The sequence below is a fragment of the Phaethon aethereus genome (assembly GCF_964289735.1).
Source record: "Phaethon aethereus genome assembly, chromosome: 15".
In the NCBI taxonomy this organism is placed as follows: domain Eukaryota; kingdom Metazoa; phylum Chordata; class Aves; order Phaethontiformes; family Phaethontidae; genus Phaethon; species Phaethon aethereus.
Window position 1 is genome coordinate 8,228,163 of NC_138591.1, and position 20,055 is coordinate 8,248,217.

General features: G+C 38.7%; 1 protein-coding gene across 1 annotated transcript in view; it reads right to left on the reverse strand.

The window, feature by feature from the left end:
* LMTK2 (lemur tyrosine kinase 2) overlaps positions 1 to 19,794 on the reverse strand; it is a gene marked incomplete at its 3' end in the record, with an annotated part of 40,788 nt that extends 20,994 nt beyond the window's left edge. The window contains exons 1-5 of the mRNA XM_082006681.1: positions 19,521 to 19,794; positions 4,483 to 4,607; positions 3,499 to 3,643; positions 1,659 to 1,732; positions 987 to 1,105 (exon numbers count right to left, since the gene is read on the reverse strand). Coding sequence (XP_081862807.1) covers positions 987 to 1,105; positions 1,659 to 1,732; positions 3,499 to 3,643; positions 4,483 to 4,607; positions 19,521 to 19,671 — 614 coding nt within the window. The 5' untranslated portion in view covers positions 19,672 to 19,794. The remainder of the gene's footprint in view (positions 1 to 986; positions 1,106 to 1,658; positions 1,733 to 3,498; positions 3,644 to 4,482; positions 4,608 to 19,520) is intronic.
* Positions 19,795 to 20,055: the final 261 nt, after the last annotated feature.

Below are 20,055 nucleotides of genomic sequence, written 5' to 3' on the forward strand. Positions count from 1 at the left end.
AACAATTTAAGCCTAAGCGCAAATATAACTAGGACATTAGAAAGCATTAGGAATAGAAAGCTCTCTTTGTGACCACTACAAGTGAGTGGTCAACAGGTAACACAAACCACTAGTTTACCTTGTATGCAAGGTAAACCACACTACAAAGTATGTCTAGTGATCTACAATATGCCTCTCTTTTCCAGTCACCTACACAAGCCACTAACTTGTGGCAGTTAGGTCTTCAGAGAATTCTCACTATTCCCAAAACACAGGAAGAGAAATTACATTCCCTTTAATATACCAAATTCCTTTCCAGTATACAAAGACTCAACCCCTAGAAGCGAGTATCCTCCAAGCATAACGCAAGAGGAAGAAAATACCAAACAATCCTGTTTTATTGGCATTTCCAGTCAGATCAATGATTTCTCAATTGTAGAGTACAACTGGACTGAAGTTACCATAATTCTGTGTTGTTAGTGTTTTGTTTGAGGGTTTTGGGGGGGCGGGGGTGTGCACAAGCCTCCTTGCAAGCTACCTGAACAAAATTTTTTATCACTATGTTGCATTTAAGTTTTTGAAAAAGGGAACTTTAAAGAAATTAATATGTATCTGATAACAAAGTGTTGCCAGTTCCCCTGCTTCAATCAGGAAAGTACAGGAGTTAAACCTCAGTTCTCAGAGGCAAGTAATTGGGCATAAGGTTAGTTTGCAATATCAGGAGTTTGTTCTAAAGAGCTGTAGAAGAAGTTCTGATAAACCAAAGTGTGTTTTCCAGTCATGAACCATAACTACCAAATACAATTAACAAAGAGCCGATTTTTATTTCTAAGCAAACTCAACTTTTGCTCAGTTTGGATTGACTGTATTTCAGTTTTTAAAGACACACATTTCGGTTATAAGGGAGGGCAAGTAGAGGCAGTAACACTGAACAGAAGAAAAGTCCATAATTCATATGCAGTAAGTATGAAGTGCATAAGTTAACCTAGCTGTGAAACGTTACTTACTAATATGGTTCTCCATTTCTTAAAAACTGCTCTTGCTCCTTGGGACCTGCACTTGCCTTCAACTCCTTCACTATTACCCTTGCTACACTAGTGCCAGTGTAGATCTCCCCAAGCAGAACCTGAAAAAAAGAACCATTGTGTCTTTAATCAGAAGGAAAAATTTTTAGTTTCTCTGCAAAGAAAAATAAGAGCCAAAAACATGCTGTAAGAAAGATATTCTGGCTTTTTTGTCAATGCATGCAGAGCTTTGATAATTAAACACCCATACTTCATAAATCTTGACAACTGATCTACACATCAACTTTCAGAAAACATGTTTTCTAGTAAAGACCACTTATTTACTTAAGATTTTTTCCTAGAAATTTTCCTTTTATTACCTAGAATTGGTAATAACAGGAATGTATTCATTCAAATCCATGGAAGTAAAATGTCTACCTAATAAGTAACTCTGGTAAGAAACTGCATGTAAATTAAAGAAGCACTGATTAGTGCTGTAATTACAGCTAAAAAGTGCATGCAAGGAAACATCTAATTTCAACTTGTGTTTTGCTTATGCTATTACTCCCTTTTTTTTTTTTTTGTTAAGGGTACCATTTTAAAGGAAATACAGTAGCCTAGTCAGTTAGGAATAAGACTCAAACTGCAGCACAATATTGAAAGATAGTTTCTCACCTTTCCAAACCAGCCATTTCCAATTTCCTGGATGTAGTTTAGACTTTGACGTGCAACTTGAGACTTTGATCCATCTGTCACAACAAAAAAAAAAAGTAACATGTATCAAACTACTCAGGTGGCCAAAGTTATCTGTTGAGGAAATAATGCAAACTCCTACAATATTTACTCCCAATTACATGCATACCTTCCGACCAAGCAACAAAGCCTAGCTCGACGTACATGAAGTATGAAGGTAACATTGTGACAACAGCACTCACATGAAACTTCTCTCAGCTCCAGCTTCTAAACCATACTAGAATACATCCCCTACAAAAACAGTTTTTAACACATCCAGTAAGAAAGCAAAAAGGCTGAGTTCCAATTCTGATATAAAAGTCTATCATATCCTGTAGTTGGTAAACAATCTACTTAGAAAAGTTTCCTATGTAAATAGAAGTAGAAAACCCAAGACAACACTCATTGCTTGTATATCTTAATATATAAAGTTATATAGAGTTACCATTTTAAGAGAATAGGTTCGACTGCTTTACTCTTCAGCCCAACTGCCCTACTTATAGCTACCATCTGGAAGGAGGACATTTTCCAACTAAAAATACTTCACGTAAAAGGCCCCCCAGAGGGAAAGGACAGAAAACAAAACCCAGATCTTGGCAGAGGATGGACAGCAACAATGGCAGACTCTGTACTATAGAAGAGATTCAGCAGTGTTTATCCCTCTGCTGCCTAATTGGTTAGGAACACTAATAAATGGATGTACACAAAAACTTTCCATCATTACTACGAGTCTGACTCAGAATTCTAGCCCATATTTTTATTTCCATAAACCATGTTTACACCAGTTTTGTTGGAACAGTTATAGCTGTCAAGGTGCTCCTAAGCATGGAGAAGGCTCTATCAGTACAACTACATTTTTACCAGTGTACCTTACTCAAATACACTGCCTTACTTCTGGCAAAATAACTTCTAGTGACAGAAAGAATAATTTTTAACAATTACGGCAACATAGAAGAGCTGACATAAAAAAAAAATTTTCACAGATCATTTTCCCTCACTCACTGAAACACTGAGGAGTAACGTTTCTTTTATATTATAGGCACACTGACAGTTTCCTGAAATTTGTAGGTACAGAAATTTTACTAGATGCTTCCCTGAACATCTAATGATTAAGCAACACATGAAATATATGTTCTCATATTATACGTCACATATAATTTTTACAACTTCTTTACGCTAAACTATGCTTGTAATATTTAAGATGCTTAAGTTTACTTTTACAAAAATTGTATTTTAAAGAATGCATTCCAAAAAATCGTTCACACAGGGAAAAGAAATCTAATGCTCTGTCTTACCAATATTGCATTTACAGCATGAAAAGTCTAGAGTGACATTAAGAAAGCAATGCAGCTGAAAGAGTAGCACTGCTTGTCAAGTACAAGATTCACTCTTGCTTCCATTTAGGGCTAATGGCTAAAATCCAATGACAACTTAGCCATGAAGAAAACCACTAAAGAGCAGAAGTCACTAATGTCCTAGAGTACTCTAGGACATTAGAGTACATCAAACCCTTTATGAACATAGGGCCATAATGAACGTACTCGAGAGGTTTATTTAAGCTAATTTCATCCTCTTAAGCTACCTTATGTGGCACCCTGACATAAGTTAACATTTTTTAAGTAATATTTCACATTTTATCCTATACCCTACAAAATGTATTTACTCAGTTGATGCAAGTTTGTAACAACTAATTTGTTACAGTAAAGCCAAACAATCAGCTACACTCCTTTTTTGACACTAAAATTGCCTACTTTTGCTTTTTCTTTAAAAACCAGTACTTTACCTGTACGAGATGGAAACTGGGAAGGAATTGGTAAAGCAATATTGGGAACTGAAAGAGTAAACACGTCTGCTGGAGACTGAACAGATGGAGTATCTTCTGCTGGAGGTGTAAAATCTATTTCATCATCAAAGTTATCCTCAAATTCCTGGAAAAAAAAAAATCTTAGTAAACAAGATGATCTTTGTCTTAAAATTAGGACTAACACATTTCTTTTAGTTTGAATGAGCAATGTTAAGGAGGCTTAGCTTTTTTCCAAGGACAGTAACAGATGTTTATTTTTCCATTCCTTATTTTCAATTTATTACTGACTTAAAGAGATAAAAAAAGTATCAAGTATTGATTTTAACAAAAAGGGTTTTTTTTGTTTGGGGGTTGGAGGGGTGTTTTAGGGTTATTTTTTTTTTCCTTTTTACTTTAAATGCTATCCCTGGCTTTGATGAATTACCATGAACAGCCGAGACCAAATATTTTCTATTTAGAAATGAGATCAAACCTCAATTTTAGGAACACTGATAACCGATGTTCCAAAAGTAACTGTTCTCTCATGATAACAATTTCTCCTCAAGAGTTTTGCTACAGTGGATATGTAACCTCAGTATTCCTATTCAACAGGAGCATCTTAAACCCTGTCAGCAGACTAAAAAACCTCAAATTTAAAAATACACAGAAAAAACAACAAAGGTTCTTTTTGGCAAAACTGTCTCAAGGGTATACTATTACTAATGATCCTGATGGCTAGTAATAATTTTGAAAAGACATTCAAGATCTTTACTGCAGCATGGACCATGTAATTAAATGGTTGCAGCAAGATTTCACAGCATGGAGAAATACAGTTGCTGGCTGTTTCAGGAAAGAGAAGGTACAGTGTCACTGAAGTGTCAATAACTTCAGAATATTAGCACAAATAATCAAGTAAGCATTCCAGATATCAGGATGCAGCTAAGAATACCACTTGTATATACACTGGTAACTTCAGATGCTTACCTTGAAATTTATCTCAGGGTCTTTACAGCAGGAGACACAGTTTGCAAGCAGTATTACCAGTACTACTAGAGCACATATAGACAGAATCACAAAAGAGGAAGAAACTTCAGCTGTAGCTCCTTCTCCTAGAAATAAATGTGTATGTAGTATTAAATAAATATGTTTATAATTTTAGAAGTTCCTTGAAAACATATTATCCATCTGCATTTATTTAAAAGATGGAGTTTTAACGTTTAACTCTGCAGATATGATCAAAAATACGAGGCAACTGAACAGAAAGAACATACTGGTACAATATATCTATACCTGCCTACACCATTCTGGACTTACTTGATTCAAGCTAACAGGCCACAGCCAACATGATTAACCAAAGTAGGTGTTGAACAGTGATAGTCCCAAGCCTCAGAATTCTTCAAGTCAACAAATTTATATAGATATCTAAACATAGATATTAGAAACATGGTCTTTTTGAAGACATTTCCCATGAGCCAGAATACCTGTCCTAAGAGAAAAGGCAGCTAGAAGAAATCCTCACTTAAACTGTGTACAAATTTGAAATGCACAAGACCGCACTGTCTCTTTCAATAAATGCTTCACAACAGCCTGCCAAATATACAAGCTGCTTTCATAAGTGCAATGGATCTAATTAGCTCCTCCCCATTTTCTATTTCTTGTGATTCATCAGATGATTCGTCTTTATTTCAAGAATTTTAGATATGATTCCTAACCATTTTGCAAACACACTTCCAAATAACTTTCCAAAATTTTATATATAAACATTCTACAACGTATTTTCTACTATTAAGTCAGGTTATTATTACTCACATAGGATCAAAGGTTTCAAATGGCATTTTATAAAAAGCTTAAGTATTTGCCAGGGGAATTAAACCTATTTTCATCCCTGTTTTCATCTTAAGTTGAGAACAAAGATATTTAGTTCCCTGGGAGACCACAGTACACATCTTGAGGCTTTGTTGTTGTTGTTGTTTCTTTTTAATCGGGTACTGCCACAGGGACTGGAAGAGTAGCTGGGCCATATCCGATTATAATATATTTAGATATTACATCAGTGTTAATGTTAAACAATGTCAGGTGACTTAGACTGACAGGATTTTTTGTGAACATCTGAGTACCAATGGGAACATCTGGCAACAGAATACTATATAAACAAAGCCTCAAAAAATAAAGCTGATCACTAGTTAAGGGACATACAATCTTGTCCACCTACCTCTTATACCTTCAAAAAACCTACAAAAAGTAATTAGGAGATTTCAAGAAAAAGCTACAGCTTTTCATCATTTTCCACAGAATACTTACAGAATATTTACTTATTTTAATTACATGTAAAGAATAAATTGACATAATCAAAATACTGCTTTAAAAAGTGTTAGCAGATCACATATTTTCTATACAATAAATTAGGATTATTATCTATACAACAATAGAAGTTAACCAAAAAAGGACGGTTTTCAAACCAGTGGTAGTTTCTAGTTTCCACAATAGCTCTGGCATTTTAACCTCATTAGAGAGCACAACTACTCCATTTTTAGATAATATGTATTGTTCAAACACAGATCAACCACGATGTGAGGCTGCTCACCACCTTTTAGTCAAAATTGTGAAGAGAAGAAATCTCTGAAGAGAGCTTTAAATAGAACAATTTATATTCATTTAAATCAAGTCCTCTACATAACACCCATGTACTTTTCCATTTGTAAGCATCAGCAAGAAAAAAGGGGAAGGTAACAGCTGATTTATGTTTACTTCCTTCAGATGTTCAGTAATCTTACTAAATTACCTAAGCCACAAATATAAGCATTTTGTGAAGTCATTAGCTAAATTACTGTAACAAACACACAAGTAACACAGCTTTAGGTAAAATTTAAGATTCCTTTGAACTTCTAACTGAAACCAAATAATAAAAGGTAGCTTTACTACAAAAAAGTAAATATATTTATGTTACCAGGTATTACTAATTATTATTTTAAAGACATTTTTCCAAACACACCCCACCTAATTTCCAAACAGTTTCCTCACCCTCATCACCAACTTCACCGAAATGAGAAGTCAACTCACCACAGACCATCTACAGAACAGATTCAGGTTTTCCTTAATAAACACCCATTAACACAGCACCACAATTACAATATATAATCCTCCTAGCAGAAGATCAAGACTCCTGAACCCCCTAGAATGTTTCACCCACTGTACTGGATGCATTTGGGAAAGTTAACCAACCAAAAGTAAATCACTACACGATGAACTCAGACACCCAGAGCATGTTTTATTATTCACAGAATGCATTACTAGCACGTCTGAAAAGACTGCTATTTGAAGACTAACGTCAGACCAGATCCTTAAGGGAGAGGTACAAAGCACCTCAGCTATCAAGTGTATAAAACACTAAAACAACAGCCATCAAACTTTTATTTTGGGTTTATGGTACACTATAAAGTCTCCTTCTCGATGCCCACATGGCTAACCTGAATTTACAACGTCTTCCTGTTCCACACAGAAGATGAGCATTATCACTTCTCATTAGCATCCTCCCCTGCTCCAAATACCATATCTTCTCCTAGATGGTCTTCTTGACCAGCCTCCACTGAAACTTGGAGGAATTCTTCAAAATTTGCTTAACCGCTTTCAGTCTTACTGCTTCCTTTCAAGACCTGACAGGGGGCTTGTGCACCCCAAAGTGCACCTATTGTAATTATGTTAGCTGGTCTAGCACAAGGTGTTCTCTCTACCTACAAACTTCTCATCTGAGCCCTTGAACTATCACAACTACAGTGGCATGACCACAACACGTATTTACAGAAACATTACCATGCTCACCCCAACTTAGGATCCCAGTTTTGACCCCCCCAAAAGTTACAAGTTATCACAGCAAATCAAACCAGGAGGATTCCAGCTCCTGGTGGTCTTATGCCAGTCTTCTGCTTTATTTAATTCAAAATGAGACATAATGAGCACCAACAATCATAAGCTGCATTTATTGTACATTAGATACATGTGCACTGTATTTAGCTATTTTATATGAAAATAAAACATTTTTTTCGTTGGAAATTCTTCTGTAAAGAAACCTGCGCATTTCTCAAGCCTAAAATCTAAGCGTTGTTTGCAAGTTACACTCTTCCCCATAATGTAACAATCTCCTTTAAGTATCTTGGAATGGAGACAAAAATATTGCTGCTCTTCATTAGGTTACTTCCTAACCTTAAAGACCTTCTAGAATTCCCAAGAAAGTGTGTGAACTAACAGCAATTAATGGCAGAAAGTAATGAAGTTGAAAAAAAAAGGAAAGCAAAGATCATCTTTGAAAAGGCAGCTAACCATTAAGAGTTCATTAAGACAGAAAACATCTAAACTTCCAAAAGCACAAGGAAAATTTCACGTACAAAGTTATAAAAAGATGCCTTAATACAAGAAAAATGCCAATTACCACAGCCAAGTTTCTGCAACACAGAATAACATTTCAGATAACTCACTTGAGTAAGAGCTACTTACTAAAGATTACAGAAGCCATCTCCGGATAAACTTCGAAGTCACTCACATAGTCATTAGTAAGTGATATTTTTTAATTTGTTGTTCTTTTAAAAATAATGTAAAATTAAGTATAAATTATGGCAACATATAATTGGGCTAAAAGTTATTATAAATGAAGTTATTTTAATAGCTTGCATAGATATATATTCAGTGATGGAAAGTCACTGATGAAGTATTGGAATTGATGTTTGACAAAGTGCTGAAAAAAATGCTGCAGTATAACCTCGTTTGCATTTTTCAACTACTTCCATCCAATGATTAATTCACAGGAGCTTAGTAAAATCACTGGGAAATGAAAAGATAGGAGATGTTTAATACCTCCTTTTGTGAAAGTATGAAGGAACAACAGCTATTTATTATAAGATCCTGACCAAAAAAGCAACCAGAAAGAAATCCATTCAATTAAACGCAGAAGACCACTTCATAGTTATTACAGGAAGCAGTTTTCTTTAATTTAAAAAAAGTTTAAATATATTGTAAATTTAATTGATTTCAAAGAAAATATCCAATAAGTATCACTCACAATTTCATGAATGCAGAAGAATCTTAACATAATAGATTCTAAAAGCACAGAACTTAATAAATTTACTCAGCATATCATCTCAGTTTAAAAACCTACCATATTTAATGTAACCCCATGCAGTAACAATCTACGACATCTTAATATCTATCCAGAAGTCATAATCTGTTCTTTAGGAAAGGAACTGCAAAACAGATCAAAAAATACTATATATAAAATGCCAACAATATAAGGGTTCCTGTCAGTTAATACAAACAGTCTAGACTACTTTAGTCTGGTTTATACAAACTACTTAAGCAGGAAGAAGAGGCCTGGATTATATCACTACTATATTAAAAGAAGCAGGAGATGCACCATGTCTGTGTTACTATATGTGCTACTGCAAGGTTAACACAACATAACGCTTTATAGAGAACTCTGTGCTAGTAAATGTTCCATCTCAAAATGGCATCTAGACAATCCTCAATTATCAACATAGAAAATAAGGTCTTTTTTCAAAGCTTCACAGTATTAAATACTGATTCTATGCTGTTATTTACCCACTTTTAAAAAATACATGGTATCATAAACAATTCAAAGGCCTGGCAAAGGTAGGCATTTAATTAACAGCTATTGAAGCAGATTTCACACACAAGTTTCACACTAAAGTCTAAATTTGAGCACAGCACACCTAAAGTCAAATCCTGTACGCAGGCAAGTACATGTACATGCTCACTGAAAAAACAATGATGATAAATTATGCTGGCATTCTCAAGATCAAGTATAGACATGAGAACATAAACTTCAGTATGAATTAGCACGTTTCAAGAGGTGGAAAAAAAAAGTTATTTTCATACAAAGCATATTTCAAAGCAACTCATATAGGTCCAGATTCTCTACACCTTCCTAAGTTTCTTTCAAGCCTACTGTCTTCATAAGATAGTTCATGGACTACCAAATGCAACAACTAAGCAAACGGAAGTTTGTTTCTCGCCATCCAATTTCCCAGTCTGCCCACAACACTCTCAAATACCCACATCATCCACCTGTGGCACCCTTTGCTACCATTACTCAGGAGCAACTGGCATGCCAGCTAGCCAAATGTTCCATCCACATTCACTTGCCAATCAACAGCCACCACACAGAATGATACAGGACCAGTTACATCTGAGGATGTCCACGTGAGGATGGCACACTTGCCCTTCTACTACCATGGCACTTGAACACTGGCTCTCTCAAATCTGGTGCAGTGTGGTTAATCATGTTACTAAGGTCTCAACCTTCAGGAAATTGGGCTAAAAAAATGCCTGACACCACATAGTCCTAAGCATGGGGAAAAAAAGAAAAGTAAATGTACATGACAGACATTACTGAGTACACTAATAAAAGATATTCACTACTGTGATAAAGGCAGTGCAAGGCCAAGATAAATTAAGCGTTATTAGGGCACAGTGAACTTCAAGGGAGCATCTGATTTTAAGCTTTCAGCACAGTAGTTGCTATGCGACAGCAGTCCCACTGCATAAGCAAGAGCTTCTTTTCTTTCAAGAGCAGCTATATAAATGGCAGTTCTGCACTAATAGCTATAACTATTTCCAGCACAAATCTAGCATGACAGCAGTCACTTAAACTGTCTCTTGGACACCCTCAAATTATATGAACATGAAATGAGATGATACTTTATGACACCAGGTTGGAGCAGAGCAGCCTTTAAAATACTAATGAATGACCAAATCTAACTTGTTCCCCAGCTACTTCCATGGTATCTTTCATGAACTTGATCAGTTTACTTACTCTGCGCTTAACAGACATTAATGTAATCAGATTAAAAAGTGTACTATCACCCTAATTTATAGTGGGTTTGATAAATATGATTTTAAAAGCTACCCTGACTTTCCTAAATAAAGCTGTCATCCTCTTCTATGCTAGCAATTAAGTGGGAAAAGTGTTCTCAACTCCTACCCAGCTCTTCAAAAGTCATATTCACATCATTATCTTTTCTTCACCAAGGGTTTCTCCTGCATGCATTTATTCCCTGAAATCTTTGGAGGCTTGCTACTAGTAGGCACAAAACTAATACATGTACAACCAGGTCTAGAAGACCTACAGGCAACAGGAAGAATACTAAAACAAAAGCCTATTAAAAACAATTTTACACACATCTATTCTGTAATGTCTGATTTGTATAACAAAGTAAAGCACAACATGCATTGCAACTCCTGTATTTCACAAAATGCACCTCAAGAGCACACTCCATTAGTTACTGCATTCCTGTAATCTCAATTTTTTCCTGCTACACTCCATTTAACAAGTGAGCCAAAAACCAGCATCATTTTTGAGATTAAGTTTCAGCAGAAATGTGTGCAGTACCATCATTTAGTTGTGCAATGCTATATTACTATAGGCTTTTAAATACCATGTTAGAACTGCATTCAAATTGCCATCGACCTTCAACTAAGATACAAGCAAACAAAATCTTAACACAAGTTTTGAAGGTGTGTTATTTGCACTTCAGGCATTCTTTAGGAAAAAAAAAAATAATGAAGAGAATTTTAGGATGAGAGAGGCACTCCAAATTCCAATCAGCCCTTTGATTCGAACGACCATTACCAGTACAACAGGAAGAAACATTCCCAAGATCGCAGATGACTTTTAGTGACTTGATGCCCCCAACACAATGCCAGCACCTTAACGAAATCTAAAACTGTTTCCAAATGCCCAAAGTATTACAAGCAGAGACTGGAAACAAATTGAACAAATCCCTAAGAACAGACATACATAATACTCCTTAAGGGATTTTAATGAGGTTCTCAGTTTATACCTGAACTTTTCAGCTTTCAGATTTTTAGTACTTATTGACATTCAAAGAAAACACAAATGTTTAAAATTTTAAAACAATAAAAATAAGCTAGAACAAACTACTTAAGTTTTTATTAATTGAAGACAGTATTTCAAAAGCCTATCCTCTCATGACATTGTTACTACCCTTATATTAGATAATGCAAAGTTTGCATAACTAACAGAAGTAACATTCATTATGGATATTAAAAATGTATCTTTATGAAAAAGCACTTTATGACCTTTTACTTTCCCTTCTTCCCCACAATTATGGAAAATCCTAATTCCTAGATATAGTTTCAAGAAAAACCCCATTAAGAACTTAAAACTACAGCTGTCCAAGTTACTTCTGCACACTTGTATTTAATCTTTCTGAATACAAGAAGCAGTTTGTCAAAACTATTTCCTGCCTAAATCCAAATTGTGTTACATGGCTTAAATCAAAGTCTCACACTTAGAAAGATGCAAGTAAAATGACAAGACTCCAGGAGTAGTGAGGGGAAAAATATTAAAAAAATCAAAAGTCACATACAAGTTACTCTGGCACTACATTCTTCTGGATAGAAATTGATACATTTCACCCCTCTGCTCAACTTGTCCACTGCGATCCCTGTCTTATCCTAGAACTCTGTTAAGTCCCTCATGGGGAAGATGGGTGGAATGAAAGGCCAATACATTTGCACAGAGAATTCTTTTGAAAAAACACCAGCTTTTCTTATTTACAACAGTTAGTCATCAGAAGTAAGGGTAATGAAGACAGCAAGTGGCAACTTCCCACAGAATTTTCCCCCATGAAACAATAAAAAACCTCTGACACACTCCTCCAGCCCACCTTGTGTTCTGGATATAGTTCTACAGCAACAAAAGCCAATTTCATAGTTAAATATGTTTTGTGGACACATGACTCTGAAATCATTACTGTCCTATGTGACAAGTTACACCACTTTCAAGAAGGAATCTTAGCTACTTCATATCACAACTGGATGTGTAACTCTGTGTCAAAAATTCTTGGCAAATTATCTGTCCTCCCATTTGTCCTTAAAAAGACTAGAGGAAGTCCATCCTGCAATCCAAGCCAACACTTTTACAAACTATTCTACCCCATGCTCCCCCCAAATACTTTTATAGTGTGCTTCAAATGAGCTTCTATAGCTGCTTAAGTCCACCTCGTATTAAGGGTGGCGCAGGTTGCATATCTTAAAGCAAGAATATCTGGGGCAATACTGGATGTTCATGTAGAACAGCACCCTCAGAACAACACAGCTCCGATACTCGTTTCTGAACATTTGTCCTGGCCTGAGTGTTGGCTGAACAGTTAGTAACTACTAAAACTGTGAGCTAGGGTTAGTTCTATACTTCTGTCCTCATTCTATTACCCTACAAGTCTTCCCAGTAATGTCAAAGAATTACTCAGACAACAGCATACCACTCAATTTTAATAAGGACTAAATATAGGCTAGCATTTCAAGTGTTTACAGAGCGAGATCTGTTTGAAGTTTCAGTGTTAGAATCTCATGTTTGCACAAAGGCATCTTAAGACAAGGTAAAAAATATACATGTGAAATAATTAGGTACCCTATGCCTTTATTGGCAGTGTTTCTGGAAAATCTGGGTAGCATTATTATCTAGCAAAGGTACCATCTGATTCTAAAGAGTGTGCATATGTGTGTGTGTGTGTGTGTGTATATAGATATATAAAAAAAAATTCTACTGTGCATACTTTATTCTATACTGCTAGTTGTTGATTTTGACAATTAATTCCTGCTCAAGTCCAGTATGTTTTCATCTACTATACTGTTTCTCCAACAGTGAAGCATAGAAGTTGTGGATTTTTTTTGCAGGGCAGACCACAATCATTTAAAGCAGCATGAGATGATTACACATCATGGTATCTCAAACCATCAGAGGTACCTGCAGCATGGAAACCAAAACATCAGTATTTCTTTCTCCCACTATTTGACAGGAACACAACCTGTTAAGTAAGACATACTGGTCTTGAAGAGAGTAATTTCTTTCGGTTCATGTGAAAGGAATCCATACATGCAAAGTTCATGTGACAGGATTTTCTAGAGTCTTGATTTTACAGCAGATGCATTTCCAACTCTGATGTACAACTGGGTTAAGAAATGAGGGAGGGAGGGAGGGAGGGAGGGAGGGAGGGAGGGAGGGAGGGAGGGAGGGAGGAAGGGAGGAAGGGAGGAAGGGAGGAAGGGAGGAAGGGAGGAAGGGAGGAAGGGAGGAAGGGAGGAAGGGAGGAAGGGAGGAAGGGAGGAAGGGAGGAAGGGAGGAAGGGAGGAAGGGAGGAAGGGAGGAAGGGAGGAAGGGAGGAAGGGAGGAAGGGAGGAAGGGAGGAAGGGAGGAAGGAAGGAAGGAAGGAAGGAAGGAAGGAAGGAAGGAAGGAAGGAAGGAAGGAAGGAAGGAAGGAAGGAAGGAAGGAAGGAAGGAAGGAAGGAAGGAAGGAAGGAAGGAAGGAAGGAAGGAAGGAAGGAAGGAAGGAAGGAAGGAAGGAAGGAAGGAAGGAAGGAAGGAAGGAAGGAAGGAAGGAAGGGCATTTTGCCAAGAGAGCTTATTCAGCTCTATTTCTCATCCCTATTGATAGCTGAAGTATCCCTAGGAAGAAGAACAAGCCATAGGATGAATGACTAATTTTGAGAACTGGATCTGGTCTACAGGCTGAAAGCTTAAAAGCCAAAGTCTACTGTTAAAATTTTCTACACCCCCTTTGCACCAAAGAAGTGTCAAGGTGCAATGGCAGTCCCTAAAAAGGTCATGTCACTGCTAAGTCATGTTAAGTCACTGCAGTGATGTTTCCTTACCACTAAGGAAACTTTTTTAAGTGTAGTAGTGTTGGACAAGGTGTTACTTTCTACCAGCATTTCATACTGAAAATCCCTCAGAAGACAATTCACTGACATAACTTGCTTCACACCATCACCCTGCCTAAGCTATATGTGGCACAACACCTTGCTACAGGTTGTGCTTAAGCTATGCATGTAGACTGAAACGGCTATCCTGACACACTTCGAACATTTCTGATTATAAAAGTGTCTACAAAATGTTTCTAGCATCACTGATGTTGCCCAAGACCTTTCTTACCAGCAGTACAACGAAAACAAAGAGCTTACACAGAGCAATAAAAGCATCAAAGCTATTGCAAATTGTAACCAGAACCATATCAAGCTCCAGATACTAGATGCACGCACCAAATAGAAAGGCAGACCCAAAATAAAATCTAGGGAAGACTCCAATACTCCATGTGCTTTCCTTCTGCTGCAGAACTGGAGCATTAGGACTAAAACAGAGAACTATGATTTTTGCAGCCTCCGGCATTATACTGACTGAGGGTCCCTTTGTCCTGCACAGGTAAACCATGCGTGGATAGCAACTGACACCAGGCTACAGTAAATGTCCAGAAAATTACTTCTATTCAAAGTTGCCTGACAGTTGTTCAGTAGCTCCCAAAAATATAACACTGTTTTCTGTGCTTTTCAAATAGAATGCTGGATCTTGCTATATAACACAAACTGGGTTTTTTTTAATACAGGATCTGGGGCAAAACCAGCACTAACTAATGGGCCCTTTCAAACCAATGACCTGCGCCTGATGCTATGACAACATACCTTTAGACTGCCTCAGATCGGTGCTATCTTAATAAGCTGCAATGATACCCGAGGAATTATTAAATACACCCAAGCGTTCAAGATGTGAGAAACGACCTCAGAAAGGGACCTCCTCCTATTAGGACTGCTTCAGTTGTAGCAAAGTCCAGACATTTTACAGCCAGAGGCAAAGAAAGTAGACCAAGCCTGTGAACAAAGACTTGCATGGAACATGCCTGCAGGCCAAAGAGTCAAGGCTGGCTTCTTACCTCAGTCTCACAAACTCATAGATAGAAACAAAAGATAAAAGACAACTTAGCAGCTCTAGCTCTACAATTATTAGGCGTCTGGAACAGAAGCTAGAAAAAGAAATATAGGGAGAAGCAAACAAATTTAGTGCTTGAAAGGGGAAGGAAAGATAGATCACTCCCAAGAGAAGTATATACCACTAATTAAAATCCCCACTTCACAGCAAGGTTTTTCTTAACTTCAAGTTATCTGAGTCGCTAACTTGCATATGCTTAAAAAAATTGCTTTTCTTATTGTACACAAGTGCCACATACACTTTACATTGTACCAAACCACAGGCCACAACCACAACTGGGCGCCAGTCTGACAGAACTCCAAATGAAACATCAAGCCAAAGCAACTCAAAAGCAACAATTTTCCCAGGAGTTACAGAACTCATCTTAACAAATTTTTTAAAAGTGGCTTAATCTCAAAGTTTTAACTTGTCATCTTGGACAGCTGACTATACTAGATATAGCTGCACGAACACCTAGATACGATAAAACAATTTCTAAGTGTCTTTTCCTGGACTATACATGACCAAGCTCATCAGCAAGGACTCACTGCCATGACATTCAACTGGTCCATTCAGTCTGAAGACTGAGATTCTCAGCACAAACCAAGAAAGCATGTAGGCACCAGTCCAGCTGCCTGAACTCAACTGAATAGAATACATAATTCATCACAAATGTAAAATTGAACACACCTGCCAAAAATACTACCACCTATTCAAGTTTTACAGGAAAATAGGAGCATTTTTGACTCCTTGTTACTTTGTATTTGCGAAGACTTCATAGAGCACAGAGATGATAGAAATACTTGAAAGTCTGACATTACATGAACACCCTTGATTCGGATTCTCAGCTTTCTTGGAGAGGCAGCTAAATTAAGCTCAAGTACGGAACTCCAAGTCAGAAGAACAGAAAGAGAGCCTGAACATAAACGTAAAGCTTTAGCACAGTAAAGCAGACGCGTCAAATTACAATGCACTGCATTTAGCTCCAAAATACTGCTGCTAAAGAGTAGTTCCCAAATGCTGTTACTTCAGCCATACAGTACTAAAAGTGGAAGTCATCTTAGCCTGATGCATTCAGGTAAAATCACCAATACTCCACAGGCTCAAAACAACTACTGCACTTCATTCTATGAACTCTGTGAACAGGTAGACCTGCCCCCAGCTCTCACCTCCAGTACAAAGTGACACCTTAAATTCGGAACTATCACAGTACATATCAGCATCCTCCTTCTCCATTCACAGAATAAACTAAATCTAAGTTGATCAAAGTATTTTTAGCTAGTTGCATCTTCAACATCTTGTTTTTCCTATTTGCTACAATAATTGCTATGAACCCTGCCAGGGGAATAGTTAAAGCCTTATTTCCTTTACCTCCTCTCCTTATTGTTGAAATGAGTTTAGAAATAGAACCTCAAAAACACAAGACAAATATAGAACACATCATCAGTGCACACCTTCATCTGCAAACACTATGAAGCAATACTTAAAGAGAGCAGCATCATTCATCTCGATCAAGGCCCTGGGAACTTGACAGTTCCCCAGCCATAGTCTGGCGTACTTCCACAGCAGTTCCACAAAACGGAGCATTTTTGAACACGGAATCCAATCTAGTCTTTCTAGAGCCTGCCCATCACCCCTTCCTTTCCAGCTTCCTCCCCAAAAAAAGAAGTGAATTTATTATGGATTATATTCCATGAACCATTCCGCAAAGTTTGCTACAAAAACTAGAAACACTTTCCTCCTCTTTCTGTGGATTTCCACCTTTCCTGTAACAAGCTCAGGGCAACACACATCAAAACGTTTCTTCATCGTCACAGTAGCAACCCTTCTTGCTAGGTAAAGAATTGCAGGACCCTGAAATAATTCTGAAACCAGTTACTAAGTATTTTATGAAAACCCCATGTAATTCTTCACAAGTTTACAACTCCTATGTATCAGACTGATACATAACTGAGTGTTACAGTGAACTGCAAAAAGTGTTAAGGCCCAGAGCGGATACCATCAGTGACTGCCAGTCCCAACACAGGAAGCCAAAGCAACCTGGGATATACAAGAGAGAAATTCACAATATGGCTGAAGTTGTTTTTAAACACAACTCATGATTCTTAAATCAGCAAAATAAAGTCACAGGTTTGTCTTCTACACAGCTTATAAAATTTGACTAGTATGACAGAGAAGGTTCAAGACAAAACAGTCTCGTCATCCACTGGTAAGCTATTCAAAGGAAGGAAAAAAAAGTGCTTGTAGCTTTCTAACTGGTTACTGCTGTTGTGATGTTACAGGACATATTGCACACAAACCCATTATTTCATGCCTCAGAAGTCTTCCCAGCAAAAGTGATGCCCGTGAAACTGGAAAAGGTTTCTCTTGAGGCCTTAAAGGTTTAAATACTAAATATCCGTCAATAAAATAATCCAAATACATTGCTTCTTAGTATATAAGCAAAGATACAGTAGAAAGCAGCAGCTGCATTTCCCAGAGTTCATTGGGTTTTCCATTACAGGATTTGGCAGTTTGCTAAACTTCAGATTAACATCCCATGTATACATACTCTGGGCTAAAATTATAACCAAAACCAGCATATAAAATTACAATAGCTCATTAATTTTGTACGAGTCCAATATTACAACATCATAGGTACTTCTCTTAGCACTGCTTCAGTTAGCATACCTGATTCAGCCTTCTAAAAAAACAAAATTAAAAAAACCAAAACATCACTTGAATACTGTCTCTTGCATTTTGTCCAATTGGCTTTTAATTATGAGAATGAAGCTTTTTACCAGTGTCATGGAAGTTATGTTTTGATCTCCCAGCTTTCTAAGGTACATAGCATAGCCCTGATAGCAAAGAGTATTTTTTATTTAAAAAAAAAAAAAAAAAAAAAAAAAAAGAAGAGAACACTGGATGCAGACACTCCGACATCTAGATTTAAATAGATAAATTAACCACATTTCAGGAAACGTAAGACACAGAAAAGGCAGAAAAGATCTCCACACAAAACTAATTCTGCTGTCTTACCTTACGGCTTGATGACAACTTAGTATTATTTGGACAAACTTCAAGTATTTCATAAATAAGAAAATTACCATTTAGACCTAAAGGAAATACAGATTTGACTGACAGTTTTCTGTCCTTTAGAAGTTTACTTTATAAAAAGTAAGAAAGACCTCAAAGAAGGCTGATGGAGGGTGTAACTTATGACCAATTCAGAAACATGCCAGGGAACAAAGAAAAAATTGGGAAAGAGGCATAGGTCCAAAAATAAAGGTAGCATGGGTTCCTCTCCCAGTTTTGATACTTTCTGTGAAACAACAGCCAAATTACCTAATCTCTGTGCTTCAGATCTCTCCCTCCCCACTGCTCCTCCTCCTCTCTGAACACATTGTCCATTTCAACTGTTCAGCTCTTCATGGCTAGAAATGAACACATTCAAACCAAACCTAACAAAATTCAGTCTCAATACAATGTTATGTTTGCTAGCCCTAGTGAAATACCAAAAATACCCCAAATGAAAGAGATGGTTGTTACCTATCAGTACTAAGAAACCTCTGATCAGTAACTCAGTTGAGAAGACATATTTTTTAGTTTGTGCTTTTAAGACAAACAGGAAAGTAGGCACGAAAATCGAAGGAAGTTAAGTGTTACCTAACATAAGAGACAAATAAATGTGAACTACATGACTATTTAGAGAGACTGGGTGAGGGGAGGGGGGCCGAATCCGACTAATCTGGCCGGAGAAAAGCGCCGTCTGGCCTGAAGAGCCTCCACCCCGAACGGGAGTCACGGTGATTCACAGTCAAAATAAGAAAAAGAAAAATCACGCCGAGGTCTGTATAGGCGACAACGGTAGCCACTATAGAAAGAATGTATGTGGGTAACGGCACAGAGAGAACAAGCACGTAGTTCAATTTAAGAGACTGAGGTATCTACGGCGGGATGTCGCGCAACGCCACCAGCACAAGACGTGACCTACAGGACGGGAGCCGCAGCCCACCGCGCCGGGCAGCCCCATCCACCCGCCGTGCCCTTCCCGACGCCCCAGCGAGGGGAGCCCGACCGCAGCACGGGGGAGGGACGGGGGTTTGGAAATCCGCAGTCCCCTCGCTCCCCCACCACCGCGCTCCGGAGCCCCGGGACCCAGCCGGGGGCACCTCGCGCCGAGGAACCCGTCGCTGCCGCGCCTCCCCCCGCAGGCCTCACCGCAGAGCCGCCCGCCCAACGTCGCTTCACTCCGCCGCCTCGCGCGCCTCACCTGCACCTGATCGCGGAAGCGGAGACGCCCCGCCGCTGCCCAAGAGAAGCGACAGCAGGAGGACGAACCCGAGCGGGCGCCGGGGTCCGAGGGGCAGCGGGCCGCCCCCCCGCCATCCGGCACCCCCGCCGAGCCCCCCGCGCTGCTGCATGCCCTCCGCTCCCGGCCCGAGGCTCGGCGCCGAACCAGGGGCTCGAGGTTCTCAGCGTCTCCGGCGAGCCCCCGCGGCAGCCGCTGCCCCCCGCCTCCGCGGCGCGGCTGCCCACGGCATCGGGCCCCACGGCCCCGCTCCACTCACAGAACCCCGCCGACCCTTGCGGACGCCGCCGCCATCTTCCGGGCTACCTGACCGTGAGGGCGTGGAGCGGGTTGCTGATTGATCGCCCAACACACCAATCGACTCGCGCCTCACGCTCAGGAGGCGGGCTCGCTGGCTGGGACGGGGCTAAGGCGTGATTGACAGCCAGATCAGCCAGTAGCTCCGCAAAGGGCGAGCTAAGGCGAGCGAAGGCTGCGGCGCGAGAACGGCGGAGCG